Here is a 14,248-nt window from a genome sequence, read left to right as displayed (position 1 = left end):
GGCTGGGCCTACCCCCCTCCTGGGCCAAAACCAAAGGCTGGGGGTTACTCAGGTCCTGAAGGGTTTCCTTCCATAGGCTTGCAAGGGGACACTTGCTTACTATGGATCTTCTTCCACAGGGTTACAGGGGATAATGGTTTAAGAGTTCACCCCTGTTTCCCTATGGAGGTCCCTCCCCATGGGAGAACAGTCCTTGATTGACTTCTCGGCATGGGTCTAGCATGGATCCCACACATGGATCCCAACATCCCACCTGAGCCGTTTTCTGCTCCAGCATAGGTTCTCTCAGGGTCACAAATCTCCAGCACCAGCAGCATGGATCTCTCACTGAGATCCCAAGCTTATCTGAGCCGTCTCGCTCCAGCATAAGCATCGTCCCCTTCAAGGGTTACAAAGTCTTTAACAGGACTCTGCCTCATCCGAGCCACTTCTACTCCAGCACAAGGCTTTCTCTCTCTGTTAAAGTCACAAATCTCTGGTACATCCACAAGCTCCTCTGTGAGCCGCACGGGGGGTCTCTTCACCCCAACAAATTTTCACAAGTGGCAGGGTTTTATTTTTCAGACTTTACCCTGCTGAAGGGAGAGAGAGCGAAAGGGAGAAAAAGCAGCTCTCCCCCCTTCGAACTTTTCTTCTCTCTCCTGCGACTGCAGCTTTGACCTTGAAAATCCTGTTATCTCATGGCTGGAATTCTTCTGCAGTGGTTTCTCGTCTAAGCAGTTCGTCTTTTAAACCTTTTTTTTTCTTCACTCTCTCACAAGACAGAAGGGAGGCTTCAGTACTACACCTGCCCCCCACCCCGGCCCAGGGACAGGGGAGAAGGAGGCCTTGGCCCACTTCAGGGCCCACTGCCGCCTTTCCTACATGGCTGCTTAATTTCAACTGCGACAACAACCTTCTCTTCCATTTTCTTAAAGATGTAATTAGCAAAGGCGTCACTGAACTTTTTGATTGGTTTTTTTGTCCGGAAATCACCTGGACAAAACCATCCCTCAGCCGCAGGGATTGGCTGGTGGGCAAAACCACGACATGTGGGAATAATGGGGGAATAATGTGGGAAGAATGGGGGAATAATGTGGGAATAATGGGGGAAGAATGGGGGAAGAATGTGGGAATAATGTGGGAATAATGGGGGAAGAATGGGGGAATAATGTGGAATAATGGGGGAAGAATGTGGGAATAATTTGGAATAATGGGGGAAGAATGGGGGAACAATGTGGGAATAATGTGGGAATAATGTGGGAATAATGGGGGAATAATGGGGGAATAATGGGGGAATAATGGGGGAATAATATGGGAATAAGGTGGTGTCGTGGTTTTGCCCACCAGCCATGGGGCTGAGGATGGTTTTGTCCAGGTGATTTCCGGACAAAAAACCAATCAAAAAGTTCAGTATAATAATGGCCAGTCTTTGCGAGTGAAGATCCGGGGAAGGTCTTTACACCTTCCAGCCTGCGCATTGGATTTTTTAGGTGAGACACAGTGTGCGCGGAACTGAGCCCACCCTTTAATCCTAAGGTTCATCTGCCGAGGCCAAGCGAGCTTGGACGGTGGCAGCGAGGACCTCAGGACGTAGATGGGTTGCCTTTAAGGGCTAACGAGCTCCACCTGCCCGGGAGCGGCCCTGACCAGGAATCGAACCCAGACCTCGATGGTGACAGCGCCGTGCCCTTAACCACTAGGCCACCAGGGTCTCCCTGGTTCAGGTTAAAGTTCAGTGACGCCTTTGCTAATTACATCTTTAAGAAAACAGAAGAGAAGGTTGGTTGTCGCAGTTGAAATTAGGAACAGCAGCCATGTAGAAGGGTAGCGGGCCCGAGGAGGGCCAAGGCCCCCTCCTCCCCGGCTTGGGCCAGGGGGGGCAGGTGCAGCACTGAAGCCTCCCTTCTCTCTTGTGAGAGAGAAAAGGAAAAAAAAAGGTTTAGAAGACGAACTGCTTAGATGAGAAACCGCTGCAGAAGAATTCCAGCCATGAGATAACAGGACTTCCAAGGTCGAAGCTGGCAGCTGAAGCTGCAACAGGAGAGAGAAGAAAAGTTCGAAGGGGAGAGCTGCTTTTTTCTCCCTTCCGCTCTCCCTCCCTTCAGCAGGGTAAAGACTGAAAAATAAAACCCTGCCACCTATAAAAGTTTGTTGGGGTGAAGAGACCCCCGTGCGGCTCACAGAGGAGCTTGTGGATGCACCAGAGATTTGTGACTTTAACAGAAAGAGAAAGCCTTATGCTGGAGCAGGAGCGGCTCGGATGAGGCAGAGTCCTGTTAAAGACTTTGTAACCCTCGAAGGGGATGATGCTTATGCTGGAGCGAGACGGCTCAGATAAGCTTGGGATCTCAGTGAGAGATCCATGCTGCTGGTGCTGGAGATTTGTGACCCTGAGAGAACCTATGCTGGAACAGAGAAACGGTTCGGGTAGGGATGTTGGGATCCATGTGTGGGATCCATGCTGCTGGTGCTAGAGATTTGTGACCCTGAGAGAACCTACGCTGGAGCAGGAACGGCTCGGGTAAGGATGTTGGGATCCATGCGTAGGATCCAGACTAGACCCATGTGGGGAAGTCAGTCAAGGACTGTTCTCCCATGGGGAGGGACCTCCATAGGGAAACAGGGGTGAACTCTTAAACCATTATCCCCTGTAACCCTGTGGAAGAAGATCCATAGTAAGCAAGTGTCCCCTTGCAAGCCTATGGAAGGAAACCCTTCAGGACCTGGGTAACCCTCAGCCTTCGGTTTTGGCCCAGGAGGGGGGTAAGCCCAGCCCTGGAGGCCAACACAGAATGAGAGAGAGATAAAGAAGTTCCAGCTGTGACGAAAGTGCTGCAGAGTTACTAGAGAAAGAGAGAGCTGGAATTCCAAGAACAGAAAAGGACTGCTTCTCCTCCTTGGACTGATATAAAGGGAGGTGGGGGGAGAAGTATCTTCTGTAAATACATAATACCTTTTACTTAAGTAAAATTATTGTAGATATAATTCTTTAGTTTTAGTTTGATAATAATAATAAATACTCATACTTTTTTTTTTTTTTTCAATTCAGTCTCTTTTTGTCTGCATAAACCTTCTCTCAACTGATAGTAATTGTATGGGTGGTATAAAAGTAAATTGAGCCAGGGCAAAACCACGACAGGTGGGTATAATGTGGGAATAATGTGGGAACAATGTGGGAATAATGTGGGGAAGAATGGGGGAAGAATGGGGGAAGAATGGGGGAATAATGGGGGAATAATGGGGGAATAATGGGGGAGCTTTGGATCCCCCATGCCCAGTTTGGATCCCAAATTCCATAGTTTTTATCCCAAATTCCCAGTTTTATTCCCAGGAGAGTTGGATCCTGAGCGGATGGGGGAGGTTTGGATCCCAAATTGATCTCAAATTCCCAGTTTTCCATGTTTTATTTCCTGGGACAGCTGGATCCTGAGCGGATGGGAGAGGTTTTGGGATCCCAAATTCCCAGTTTTCCATGGTTTTTCCCTGTTTTTATTCCCAGGAGAGCTGGATCCTGAGTGCATGGGGGAGGTTTTGGATCCCAAATTCCCAGTTTTGATCCCAAATTCCCAGTTTTCCATGGTTTTTCCCTGTTTTTATTCCAGGAGAGCTGGATCCTGAGTGGATGGGGGAGGTTTTGGGATCCCAAATTCCCAATGTTGATCCCAAATTCCCTGTTTTTTCCAGGAGAACTGGATCCCGAGCGGATGGGCTCCAGGATCCAATACGGGGACTCCTCCATGTGGCAGCTCCGGCAGCCCCGGGGGGGAAACCTCGCCCAGCCCCAACCACCCTGCGGGTGCTGAGACCCCAAACGGACCCAAAACAGGTGAGAAACCCCCTGAAAATGAGATATCCTAAAAACAGACCCCAAAACCGGCCCCCAAAACGGACCCCAAACTGGTGAGACCCCAAATAGACCCCAAAACTGAGCCCAAACAGGTGAAACCCCCCCTAAAAATGAGATACCCTAAAAACTGAGACCCCAAAACTGAGCCCAGACAGGTGAGAAACCCCCTAAAAATGAGATATCCTAAAAACTGACCCCAAAACTGACCCCAAAACGGAGCCCAGACAGGTGAGAAACCCCCTAAAAATGAGATACCCTAAAAACTGAGACCCCAAAACTGACCCCAAAACTGACCCCAAAACAGAGCCCAAAACAGGTGAGAAACCCCCAAAAATGAGACCCCAAAACAGACCCCAAAACGGAGACCCCAAAACGGACCCCAAACAGGTGAGAACCCCAAAACTGACCCCAAAACAGAGCCCAAAACAGGTGAGAACCCCCCTAAAATTGAGATATCCTAAAACTGAGACCCCAAAACGGAGCCCAGACAGGTGAGAAACCCCCCAAGAATGAGATATCCTAAAAACTGAGACCCCAAAACGGAGCCAAAACAGGTGAGAACCCCCCTGAAAATGAGATATCCTAAAAACTGAGACCCCAAAACAGAGCCAAAACAGGTGAGACCTCAAAACAGACCCCAAAACAGGTGAGAAACCCCCTGAAAATGAGATACCCTAAAAACTGAGACCCAAAACTGAGCCCAAAACAGGTGAGAACCCCCCTAAAAATGAGATATCCTAAAAACAGAGACCCCAAAACAGAGCCCAGACAGGTGAGAGACCCCCTAAAAATGAGATACCCTAAAAACTGAGACCCCAAAACAGTACCCAAAACAGGTGAGAAATCCCCTAAAAATGAGATACCCTAAAAACTGACCCCAAAACAGACCCCAAAACAGGTGAGAACCCCCCTAAAAATGAGATATCCTAAAAACTGAGATACCCTAAAAATGAGATACCCTAAAAACTGACCCCAAACTGACCCCAAAACAGGTGAGAAACCCCCTAAAAATGAGATATCCTAAAAACAGACCCCAAAACTGAGCCCAAAACAGAGCCCAGACAGGTGAGAACCCCTGAAAATGAGATACCCTAAAAACAGACCCCAAAACTGACCCCAAACGGAGACAAAACAGGTGAGAAACCCCCTAAAAATGAGATATCCTAAAAAATGACCCCAAAACTGAGCCCAAAACGGACCCAAAACAGGTGAGAAACCCCTAAAAATGAGATATCCTAAAAACAGACCCCAAAACAGAGCCCAGACAGGTGAGAAACCCCCTAAAAATGAGATATCCTAAAACCTGACCCCAAAACGGACCCCAAAACTGAGCCCAAAACGGAGCTCAAAACAGGTGAGAACCCAAAAATGAGATATCCTAAAAACAGACCCCAAAACTGACCCCAAAACTGACCCCAAAACTGTGCCCAAAACGGACCCAAAACAGAGCCCAAAACTGAGCCCAAACAGGTGAGACCCCAAAAAATGAGATATCCTAAAAATTGAGACCCCAAAAGAGACCCCAAAACTGAGCCCAGACAGGTGAGAAACCCCCTAAAATTGAGATATCCTAAAAACTGAGAACCCCAAACGGAGCCCAGACAGGTGAGAAACCCCCAAAAATTGAGATATCCTAAAAACTGACCCCAAACTGACCCCAAAACGGAGCCAAAACAGGTGAGAAACCCCCTGAAAATGAGATACTCTAAAAACTGAGACCCCCCAAACTGAGCCCAGACAGGTGAGACCCCAAAACTGACCCCAAAACTGACCCAAAACAGGTGAGAAACCCCCTAAAAATGAGATATCCTAAAAACAGAGACTCCAAAAAGGAGCCCAGACAGGTGAGAAACCCCCTAAAAATGAGATACCCTAAAAACTGAGACCCCAGAACGAACCCAAAACAGGTGAGAAACCCCCCAAAAATGAGATATCCTAAAAACTGAGACCCCAAAACGGAGCCAAAACAGGTGAGAACCCCCCTGAAAATGAGATACCCTAAAAACAGACCCCAAAACTGACCCCAAACAGGGGAGACCCCAAAACTGACCCCAAAACTGAGCCCAAAACAGGTGAGACCCCCAAAAAAAAACTGAGACCCCCAAAAACTGAGACCCCCCCCAAGTGAGAAACCCCCCAAAAATTAAGAAACCCCCCCAAAAAATCCCCCCCAAAATCCCCCCTGACCCCCCTTTTTGTTTTGTTTTGCAGGTGCTGCTGCCTCGTTCTGGACCCCCCCAAAAAAAATCTCCCTCTGGAATTTTGGGGGGAGGGGTCTCTGTGCCCCCCCCAACAACAATTTTGGGTTGAATTCCCCTCATTTTGGGCAAAAAAAAAAAAACGAAGGGAAGGGGGAGGGTCCCAAATTTTTTAGGGCTCCTCCCCCCCCAAATTTTGAGGTTTTTCCTCCAATTTTATTTTTATTTTTATTTTTATTTTTATTTTTCCCTGAATTTTTGGGGATTTCCCCCCCAGTTTTGAGGTTTTTTCCCCAAAAAATTTGGTTTTTTTTTCTCTAAATTTGGGAATTTTGACCCAATTTGGGTTTTTTTTTTCCTCCTAGTTTTGGTTTTCCCCCCCCCCACCCCTAAATTTGGGATTTTTCCCCTAAATTTGGGGGAATTTCCCTCAATTTTTGGCATTTCCCCCCTAAATTTGGGATTTTTCCCCTAAATTTGGGGGGTTTTCCCTCAATTTTTGGGAATTCCCCCTTCAATTTTTGGGGATTTCCCCCCCCAGCTTTTGGGATTTTTTTCCCCCACATTTTGGGATTTTTCCCCCAAATTTGGGGATTTTTCCCCCAAATTTTGGGATTTTTTTCCCCCAAATTTTGAGGACTCTTCCCCCAATTTTGGGGTTCCCCCCTCCCCAAATTTCCCCTTTTTTGGTCTTTTTTTTTATTTTCCATTATTTAAAGCCCTCTGTTATTTTTTTTTTGTGTGGCTTTCACATCCACCCCCCTCTCCCCCCCCTTTAATTTTGGGGGGGTCTCCCCCCCTTCCCCCCCGAAAAAAAATCCCCAATTTTGGGGGTTCCCTCCCTCCCAAATTTCCGTCCCAGTGCCCCCAAACTGGGGGGAAATCGTGGTTTTTTGCCTTTTTTTTTTTAATTTTTTTTCTTTATTTATTGCACTTTTATTTTGGGGGGTCAGGTTTGGGGGGTCGGAGGGGTTGTTTTGCTTCAAAAACGGTGAAAAAAGGCCAATTTGCCCCTCCAACAACAAAAACCTCGAAAAACAATTAAAAATTCTTGTTTTCAACTCGGGGGATTTTTTTGGGGGGAGAGGAGGGGATTTTGGGGGGTGGTCCTGAATTTTTGGGGGGATTTTTGGGGAGGAGGGATTTGGAGACCCCTGAGGGGGAGAGGGGATATGGGAGGGGTTTGGGGACCCCCAAGGTGTGGGTGGGGATTTGGGGACCCCCAAGAAGGGGGGATTTGGGAGGGTTTGGGGCCCCAAGGTGGGAGGGGATTTGGGGGGTTTGGGACCCCTCCAAGGTGGGGAGGGGGATTGGGGGTCGGGATTGGGGGATTTTGGGGAGGGGGATTTGGAGACCCTCCAAGGTGGGGAGGGGGATTTGGGGGTTTGGGGACCCCCAAGGTGGGGGGGATTTGGGGACCCCCAAGGTGGGGGTGGGGATTTGGGGGTCGCAGTGATGGGGAGGGGTCCTGGGGGTCCTGGATTTTTTTGGGGAGGGCATTTCCTGATCACATGGGAGGGGTCCGGTTTTGGGGGGTCCTGGGGTGGTCCCGGTTTTTGGGGGGTTGCAGTGATGGGGAGGGGTCCGGGGATGGTCCTGTTTTTTTTTTTTGGGGGCATTTCCTGATCCCATGGGAGGTGTCCCGGTTTCTGGGGGTCGCAGTGATGGGGAGGGGTCCGGGGGGGTGTTCCCAGTTCCAGGGTGGTTCCCAGTTCCGGGGAATTCCCGGTCCAGGGGGTTTCCTGCAGGGAGTTCCCGGGGGTTCCCAGGAGGGGGTGGGGGTCTCATCGCGGCTCCACGCGCAGCTGGAAGGGGGGGATGTTGCCGAAGCCGCTCTCCAGGGGGGTCGTGGACACCTCCTCGGGGCGTCCCAGCGGGAGCGGCCGCAGCCGCTGCAGGAGCGTCGTGAGGAACAGGAACAGCTCCATCCGCGCCAGCCCCTCCCCCAGGCACAGCCACTTCCCTGGAGGGGGGCAGAGACCCCAAATCAGCCCAAAAACATCCCCAAAATATCCCCAAAATATCCACAAAAACATCCTCAAAATATCCCCAAAAACATACCCAAAATATCCCAAAAATATCCCCAAAACATCCATAAAAACATCCCCAAAATATCCCCCAAAACATCCCCAAAACATCCCCCAAACATCCCCAAAAACATCCACAAAATATTCCCAAAACATCCCCAAAATATCCCCAAAATATTCACAAAATATCCCAGCCCCTCCCCCAGGCACAGTCGCTTCCCTGGGGGGGGGCAGAGACCCCAAATCATCCCAAAATATCCAAAATATCCACAAAATATCCACAAAAACATCCCCAAAATATCCACAAAAAATCCACAAAATATCCCCAAAAACATACCCAAAATATCCACAAAATATCCCCAAAAACATCCCCGAAACATACCAAAAAACATCCCAAAAACACCCCAAAATATCCCCAAAATATTACCAAAACATCCCCAAAAACACACCCAAAACTGCCCCAAAAAATCCCCAAAATATCCCCAAAACATCCCCAAAATACACCCCCAAAGACATCCCAAAAACAACCCCAAAAAACATCCCCAAAACATCCCCAAAAAACATTCCCAAAACATCCCCAAAACATCCCAAAAAATCCCCAAAACATCCCAAAAACATCCCCAAAACATCCCAAAAACATCCCCAAAATATCCCCAAAACATCCCCAAAACATCCCCAAAACATCCCAAAACATCCCCAAAAATATCCCCAAAACATCCCCAAAAATATCCCCAAAACATCCACAAAACATCCACAAAAATATCCCCAAAACATCCACAAAAATACCCCCAAAACATCCCCAAAACATCTGAAAAAACACCCCCAAAAAACCCTCCAAAAATAACCCCCAAAAAATCCCCAAAACATCCCCAAAAACACCCCCAAAAACATCCCAAAAACAACCCAAAACATACCCAAAAACATCCCCTAAAGGGTCAGGGGGTCCCTAAAAGGGTCTGGGGGTCCCTAAAAGGGTCGGGGAGGTCCCTAAAAGGGTCTGGGGGTCTCTAAAGGGTTTTTGGGATCCCTAAAAGGGTCTGGGGTCCCCGTTTACCCAAGGAGAAGGGCATGAAGGCCTCGTTCCTCTGGGTGTCCCTAAAAGGGTCTGGGGGGTCCCAAAATGATCTGGGGGTCTCTAAAGGTTTTTGGGGTCTCTTAATGATCTGGGGGTCTCTAAAGGATCCGGGGGGTCTCTAAAGGGTCAGGGGGTCCCAAAAGGGTCTGAGGGTCCCAGTTTACCCAAGGAGAAGGGCATGAAGGCCCCGTTCCTCTGGGGGTTCCTAAAAGGTTTTTGGGGTCCCTAAAGGGTTTTTGGGGTCCCTAAAAGGGTCTGGGGGGTCCTATAAGGTTTTTGGGGTCCCCAAAAGGGTCTAGGGTCCCGGTTTACCCAAGGAGAAGGGCACGAAGGCCTCGTTCCTCTGGAACTGCCCCCGCTCGTCCAGGAAGTTGCGGGGGTCGAACTCGTGGGGGCTCCGGAAAGAGGAGGGGTCGTGGAGCACCGAGCTCAGCAGGGGGTACACGTCCAGACCCTGGGGGGGCACGGGGGGGAGGGGTTTAGGGTGGTTTTTGGGGTCCCCCCTCACCTTGGTCAGGAGGTACCCCCTGAACTCAGTGTCCCGGGTCAGCCTGTGAGGGTTTTTGGGGGGTTTGGGGGTTTTTGGGGTGACAGGGGGTTTTTAGGGGGGTTTGGGGCGTTTTTGGGGTGGTTTTGGGGGTTTTGGGGTCCCCCTCACCTTGGGTAGGAGGTACCCCTGAACTCCGTGTCCCAGGTCAGCCTGTGGGGGCTTTTGGGGTGGGTTTTGGGGGGTTTGGGGTCACAGGGGGTTTTTAAGGGGGTTTGGTGGTTTTTATGGTGGTTTTGGGGGTTTTAGGGGTCCCCCCTCACCTTGGGCAGGAGGTACCCCCTGAACTCGGTGTCCCTGGTCAGCCTGTGGGGCACGTTCATGGGGATGAGGTCGCTGCACCGCTGGATCTCGTGGATCGTGGCGTCCGTGAGCGGCATCAGAGCCCGGTCTGACAGCGCCGGGGGGCGGGAGGGGCCCACGACCCTCAGGATCTCCTCGTACACCTGGGCTGGGGGGAAAATGGGGTGGGGGTCTTTGGGGTGTCCAGGACCCCTCAGGATCTCATCCTGAACCTGGGCTGGTGGGGGTAAAAGGGGGGTCTTGGGGTCCCAGGGCTTGGATGGGACCCTCCCCACCCTCAGGGTCTCATCCTGAACTTGGGCTGGGGGTAAAAGGGGGGCCTTTGGGGGTGTCCAAGGACCCCTCAGGATCTCCTCGTACACCTGGGCTGGGGGGGGAAAAATGGGGTAGGGGGTCTTTGGGGGTGTCCAAGGACCCCTCAGGGTCTCATCCTGAACTTTGACTGGGGGGGGGGAAAGGGGAAGGGTCTTAGGGGGTCTCAGGGTCCTTTTGGGGGTCTCTCAGGGTCATTTTTGGGGTCTCAGAGTCATTTTTGGGGTCTCAGGGCCATTTTTGGGGTTCTCAGGGTCATTTTTGGGGTCTCAGGGTCATTTTTGGAGTCTCAGGGCCATTTTTGGGGTCTCAGGGTCATTTTTGGGTTCTCAGGTTCCCATTTGGGGTATCAGGGTCATTTTTGGGGTCTCAGGGTCATTTTTGGGGCCTCAGGGTTCATTTTGGGGGTCTCAGGGTCATTTTTGGGGGTCTCAGGTCCCCATTTGGGAGTCTCAAGTTCCCATTTTGAGGTCTCAGGGTCATTTTGGGGGTCTCAGGGTCATTTTTGGGGGTTTCAGGGTGGTTTTTGGGGTGCCAGGCTCACCCTCCAGCTGGGGGTGCCTCATGAGGAAGAGGAGGCCGAAGCGCAGGGTGGACGAGACGGTCTCGGTGCCGGCGAAGAAGAGGTTGAGCGTGGTGAGCTCCAGGTTCTCCAGCGTGAACTCCGAGCTGGGATTGTCCTTCTCCTGGGGAAAGGGGGGGGAAAGGGAATGGGGGATCCATCTGGGAGCACCCACGGGGGGGAAGAGCCATCCAGGGGCGGATCCATCCAGGACCACCCATCCCCCCAGGATCCCACTCAGTATCCCAGGAGCACCCCCAGGGTCCCAGGATTACCCCCAGCATCCCAGGATCCCCCCCAGGATCCCACCCAGCATCCCAGGAGCACCCTCAGGATCACAGGATCCCACTCAGTATCCCAGGATCCCCCCAGGATCCCACCCAGCATCTGAGGAGCACCCCCCAAAAGCACCCTCAGGATCTCCCCCTGGACCCCCCTCCAGGGATTTATCCAGGACCCCCCCCTGCATCCCAGGATCACCCCAAGGATCCCAGGATCCCAAGAGCACCCCCAGGATCCCACTCAGGATCCCAGGATCACCCCCAGGATCACCCCCCAGGACCTCCCCTGGACTCCCCCAGGGATTCATCCAGAACCCTCCCCAGCATCCCAGGATCACCCCCAGGATCCCAGGATCCCACTCAGCATCCCAGGATCACCCCCAGGATCCCAGGATCACCCCCAGGATCCCAGGATCCCACTCAGCATCCCAGGATCACCCCCAGGATCCCAGGATCACTCCCAGGATCCCACCCAGCATCCCAGGATCACCCCCAGGATCCCAAGAGCACCCCTAGGATCCCACCCAGGATCCCAAGAGCACCCCCAGGATCCCCCCCCAGCATCCCAGGAGCACCCCCAGGACCTCCCCTTGGATGATCCCCCCAGGGATCCATCCAGGACCCCCCCTCGGAATCCCAGGATCACCCCCAGGATCCCACCCAGGATCCCAAGAGCACCCCCAGCATCCCAAGAGCACCCCCAGGATCCCAGGATCCCACCCAGCATCCCAGGATCACCCCCAGGATCCCAAGAGCACCCCCAGGATCACCCCCAGGACCTCCCCTTGGATGATCCCCCCAGGACTCCCCCCAGGACCCCCACCCCCGGGGTCTCCCACCTTGTCCATCTGGATGAGGAAGCAGTCGATGAAGTCGCGGGGGTTCTGTGGGTCGAGGCTCCGGGCGTTGCTCCGGACCCTGCGGGCGATGAATTCCCTCATCCGGCCCAGCAGCTTCGGGATGCGCCGGTGGGGGCCGGGCAGGAAGCGCAGCAGCGGCTCGGCCATGTCATAAAGCTGGGGGGGAGGGGGATTGGGGGGGTCAGCACCCCAAAAACAACCTGAAAACACCCCAAAAACACCCTAAAAATGTCACCAAAACCGGCCTCAAAACCACCCCAAAAACACCCTAAAAACACCCCAAAACCGGCTCCAAAACCACCCTAAAAACACCCCAAAACACCCTAAAAACACCCCAAAACCACTCCAAAAACACCCTAAAAACACCCTAAAACCACCCCAAAAACACTCCCAAAACACCCTCAAAACACCCCAAAAACACGCTAAAAACACCCCAAAAACACGCTAAAAACACCCCAAAAACACGCTAAAAACACCCTAAAAACACCCTAAAACCACCTCAAAACCGGCCCCAAAAACACCCTAAAAACACCCCGAAAACACCCCCAAACCACCCCCAGCAGCGGCTCAGCTGTGTTGTACAGTTGGGGGGAGGGGGATTGGGGGGGGTCAGCACCCTGAAAACCACCCCAAAAACACCCTAAAAACACCCCAGAAACAACGTAAAAACACCCCAAAAACACCCTAAAAACACCCTAAAAACACCCCAAAACCAGCCCCAAAAACACCCTTAAAACACCCCAAAACCACCCTTAAAACATCCTAAAAACACCCCAAAACCACCCCCAAAAACACCCTAAAAACACCCCCAAGAAACCCCTATAAACACCCCCAAGAAACCCCTATAAACACCCCAAAGCCACCCTAAAACCACCCTAAAACCACCCTAAAACCACCCTAAAACCACCCTAAAAACACCCCAAAACCAGCCCCAAAAACACCCTAAAACTCCCCAAAAACACCCTTAAAACATCCTAAAAACACCCCAAAACCGGCCCCAAAAACACCCTAAAAACACCCACGAAAAAAACCTAAAAACACCCTAAAAACACCCCAAAACACGCCAAAAACACCCCAAAACCGTCCCCAAAAACACCCCAGAAACAGCCTTAAAACATCCCAAAAACACCTGAAAAACACCCCCAAAAATACTCCCAGCAGCGGCTCGGCCGTGTCGTACAGCTGGGGGGGGGATTTGGGGGGGTCCAGCACCCTGAAAACACCCAAAAAATGGCCCCAAAACCACCCCAAAACTGACCCCAAACAGCTACAAAAACAGCCTTAAAACACCCCAAGACCACCCCAAAACCACCCTAAAACCACCCTAAAAACACCCCCAAAACACCCTAAAAACACCCCCAAAACCAACCCCAGTAGCGGCTCGGCTGTGTCATACAGCTGGGGGGAGGGGGATTGGGGGGGGTCAGCACCCCGAAAACACCCCAAAACCACCCTAAAAATGTCACCAAAACCACCTCAAAACTGGCCCCAAACAGCTCCAGAAACAATGTAAAACCACCCCAAAAACACCCCAAGACCACCCTCAAAACAACCTAAACCCACCCCAAAACCGGCCCCAAAAACACCCTCAAAACACCCCAAAAACACCCCAAAAACACCCTAAAACCAACCTAAACCCACCCCAAAACCGGCCCCAAAAACATCCCGAAAACACCCCAAAACCACCCCAAAACCGGCCCTAAAAACACCCCAGAAACAGCCTTAAAACACCCTAAAAACACCCTAAAAACACCCTAAAAACATGCCAAAAACACCCTAAAAACACCCCAAAAACACCCCAAAAACACCCCCAGCAGCAGCTCGGTCGTGTCGTCAGCTGGGGGCAGGGGGATTGGGGGGGGTCAGCACCCTGAAAACGGCCCCAAAAACACCCTAAAAACACCCTAAAACCGACCCCAAAAACACCCTAAAAACACACCAAAACTGACCCCATAAAGACCCTAAAAATACCCTAAAAACACCCCAAAAATGCCCCCAAACCACCCCCAGCAGCGGCTCGGCCATGTCATAAAGCTGGGGGAGGGGCGTTGGGGGGGGTGAGCACCCCGAAAACACCCTAAAAACACCCCAAAAATGACCCCAAACAGCTCCAGAAACAGCCGAAAAACACCCTAAAAACACCTCAAAAACACCCTAAAAACAGCCCCCAAAACATCCTAAAAACACCCTGAAAATGGTCCCAAAACAGCTCCAGAAACAGTCAAAAAACAGTCCCAAGAACAGTCCCCAAACA

The 14,248-nt window shown here is 51.5% G+C and overlaps 1 protein-coding gene across 1 annotated transcript; it reads right to left on the bottom strand.

Annotated features, from left to right (window-relative positions):
* Window positions 1-7,790: 7,790 nt before the first annotated feature.
* On the bottom strand, window positions 7,791-12,216 carry LOC126634997 (cytochrome P450 2G1-like; the record flags this gene model as incomplete). The annotated part of the gene is made up of 5 exons (XM_050305922.1): window positions 7,791-7,990; window positions 9,442-9,583; window positions 9,940-10,127; window positions 10,836-10,977; window positions 11,974-12,216. Coding segments are annotated over 5 exons (894 nt in total), but the record flags the coding sequence as incomplete, so codon positions are not given.
* Between the last annotated feature and the right edge of the window lie 2,032 nt (window positions 12,217-14,248).

This window comes from Myiozetetes cayanensis, unplaced genomic scaffold, assembly GCF_022539395.1.
Source record: "Myiozetetes cayanensis isolate MyiCay16 unplaced genomic scaffold, myiCay2020 scf1030, whole genome shotgun sequence".
NCBI lineage: Eukaryota > Metazoa > Chordata > Aves > Passeriformes > Tyrannidae > Myiozetetes > Myiozetetes cayanensis.
The sequence above is the reverse complement of the archived record's forward strand: the minus strand, read 5'-3'. Positions and strand labels throughout refer to the sequence as shown.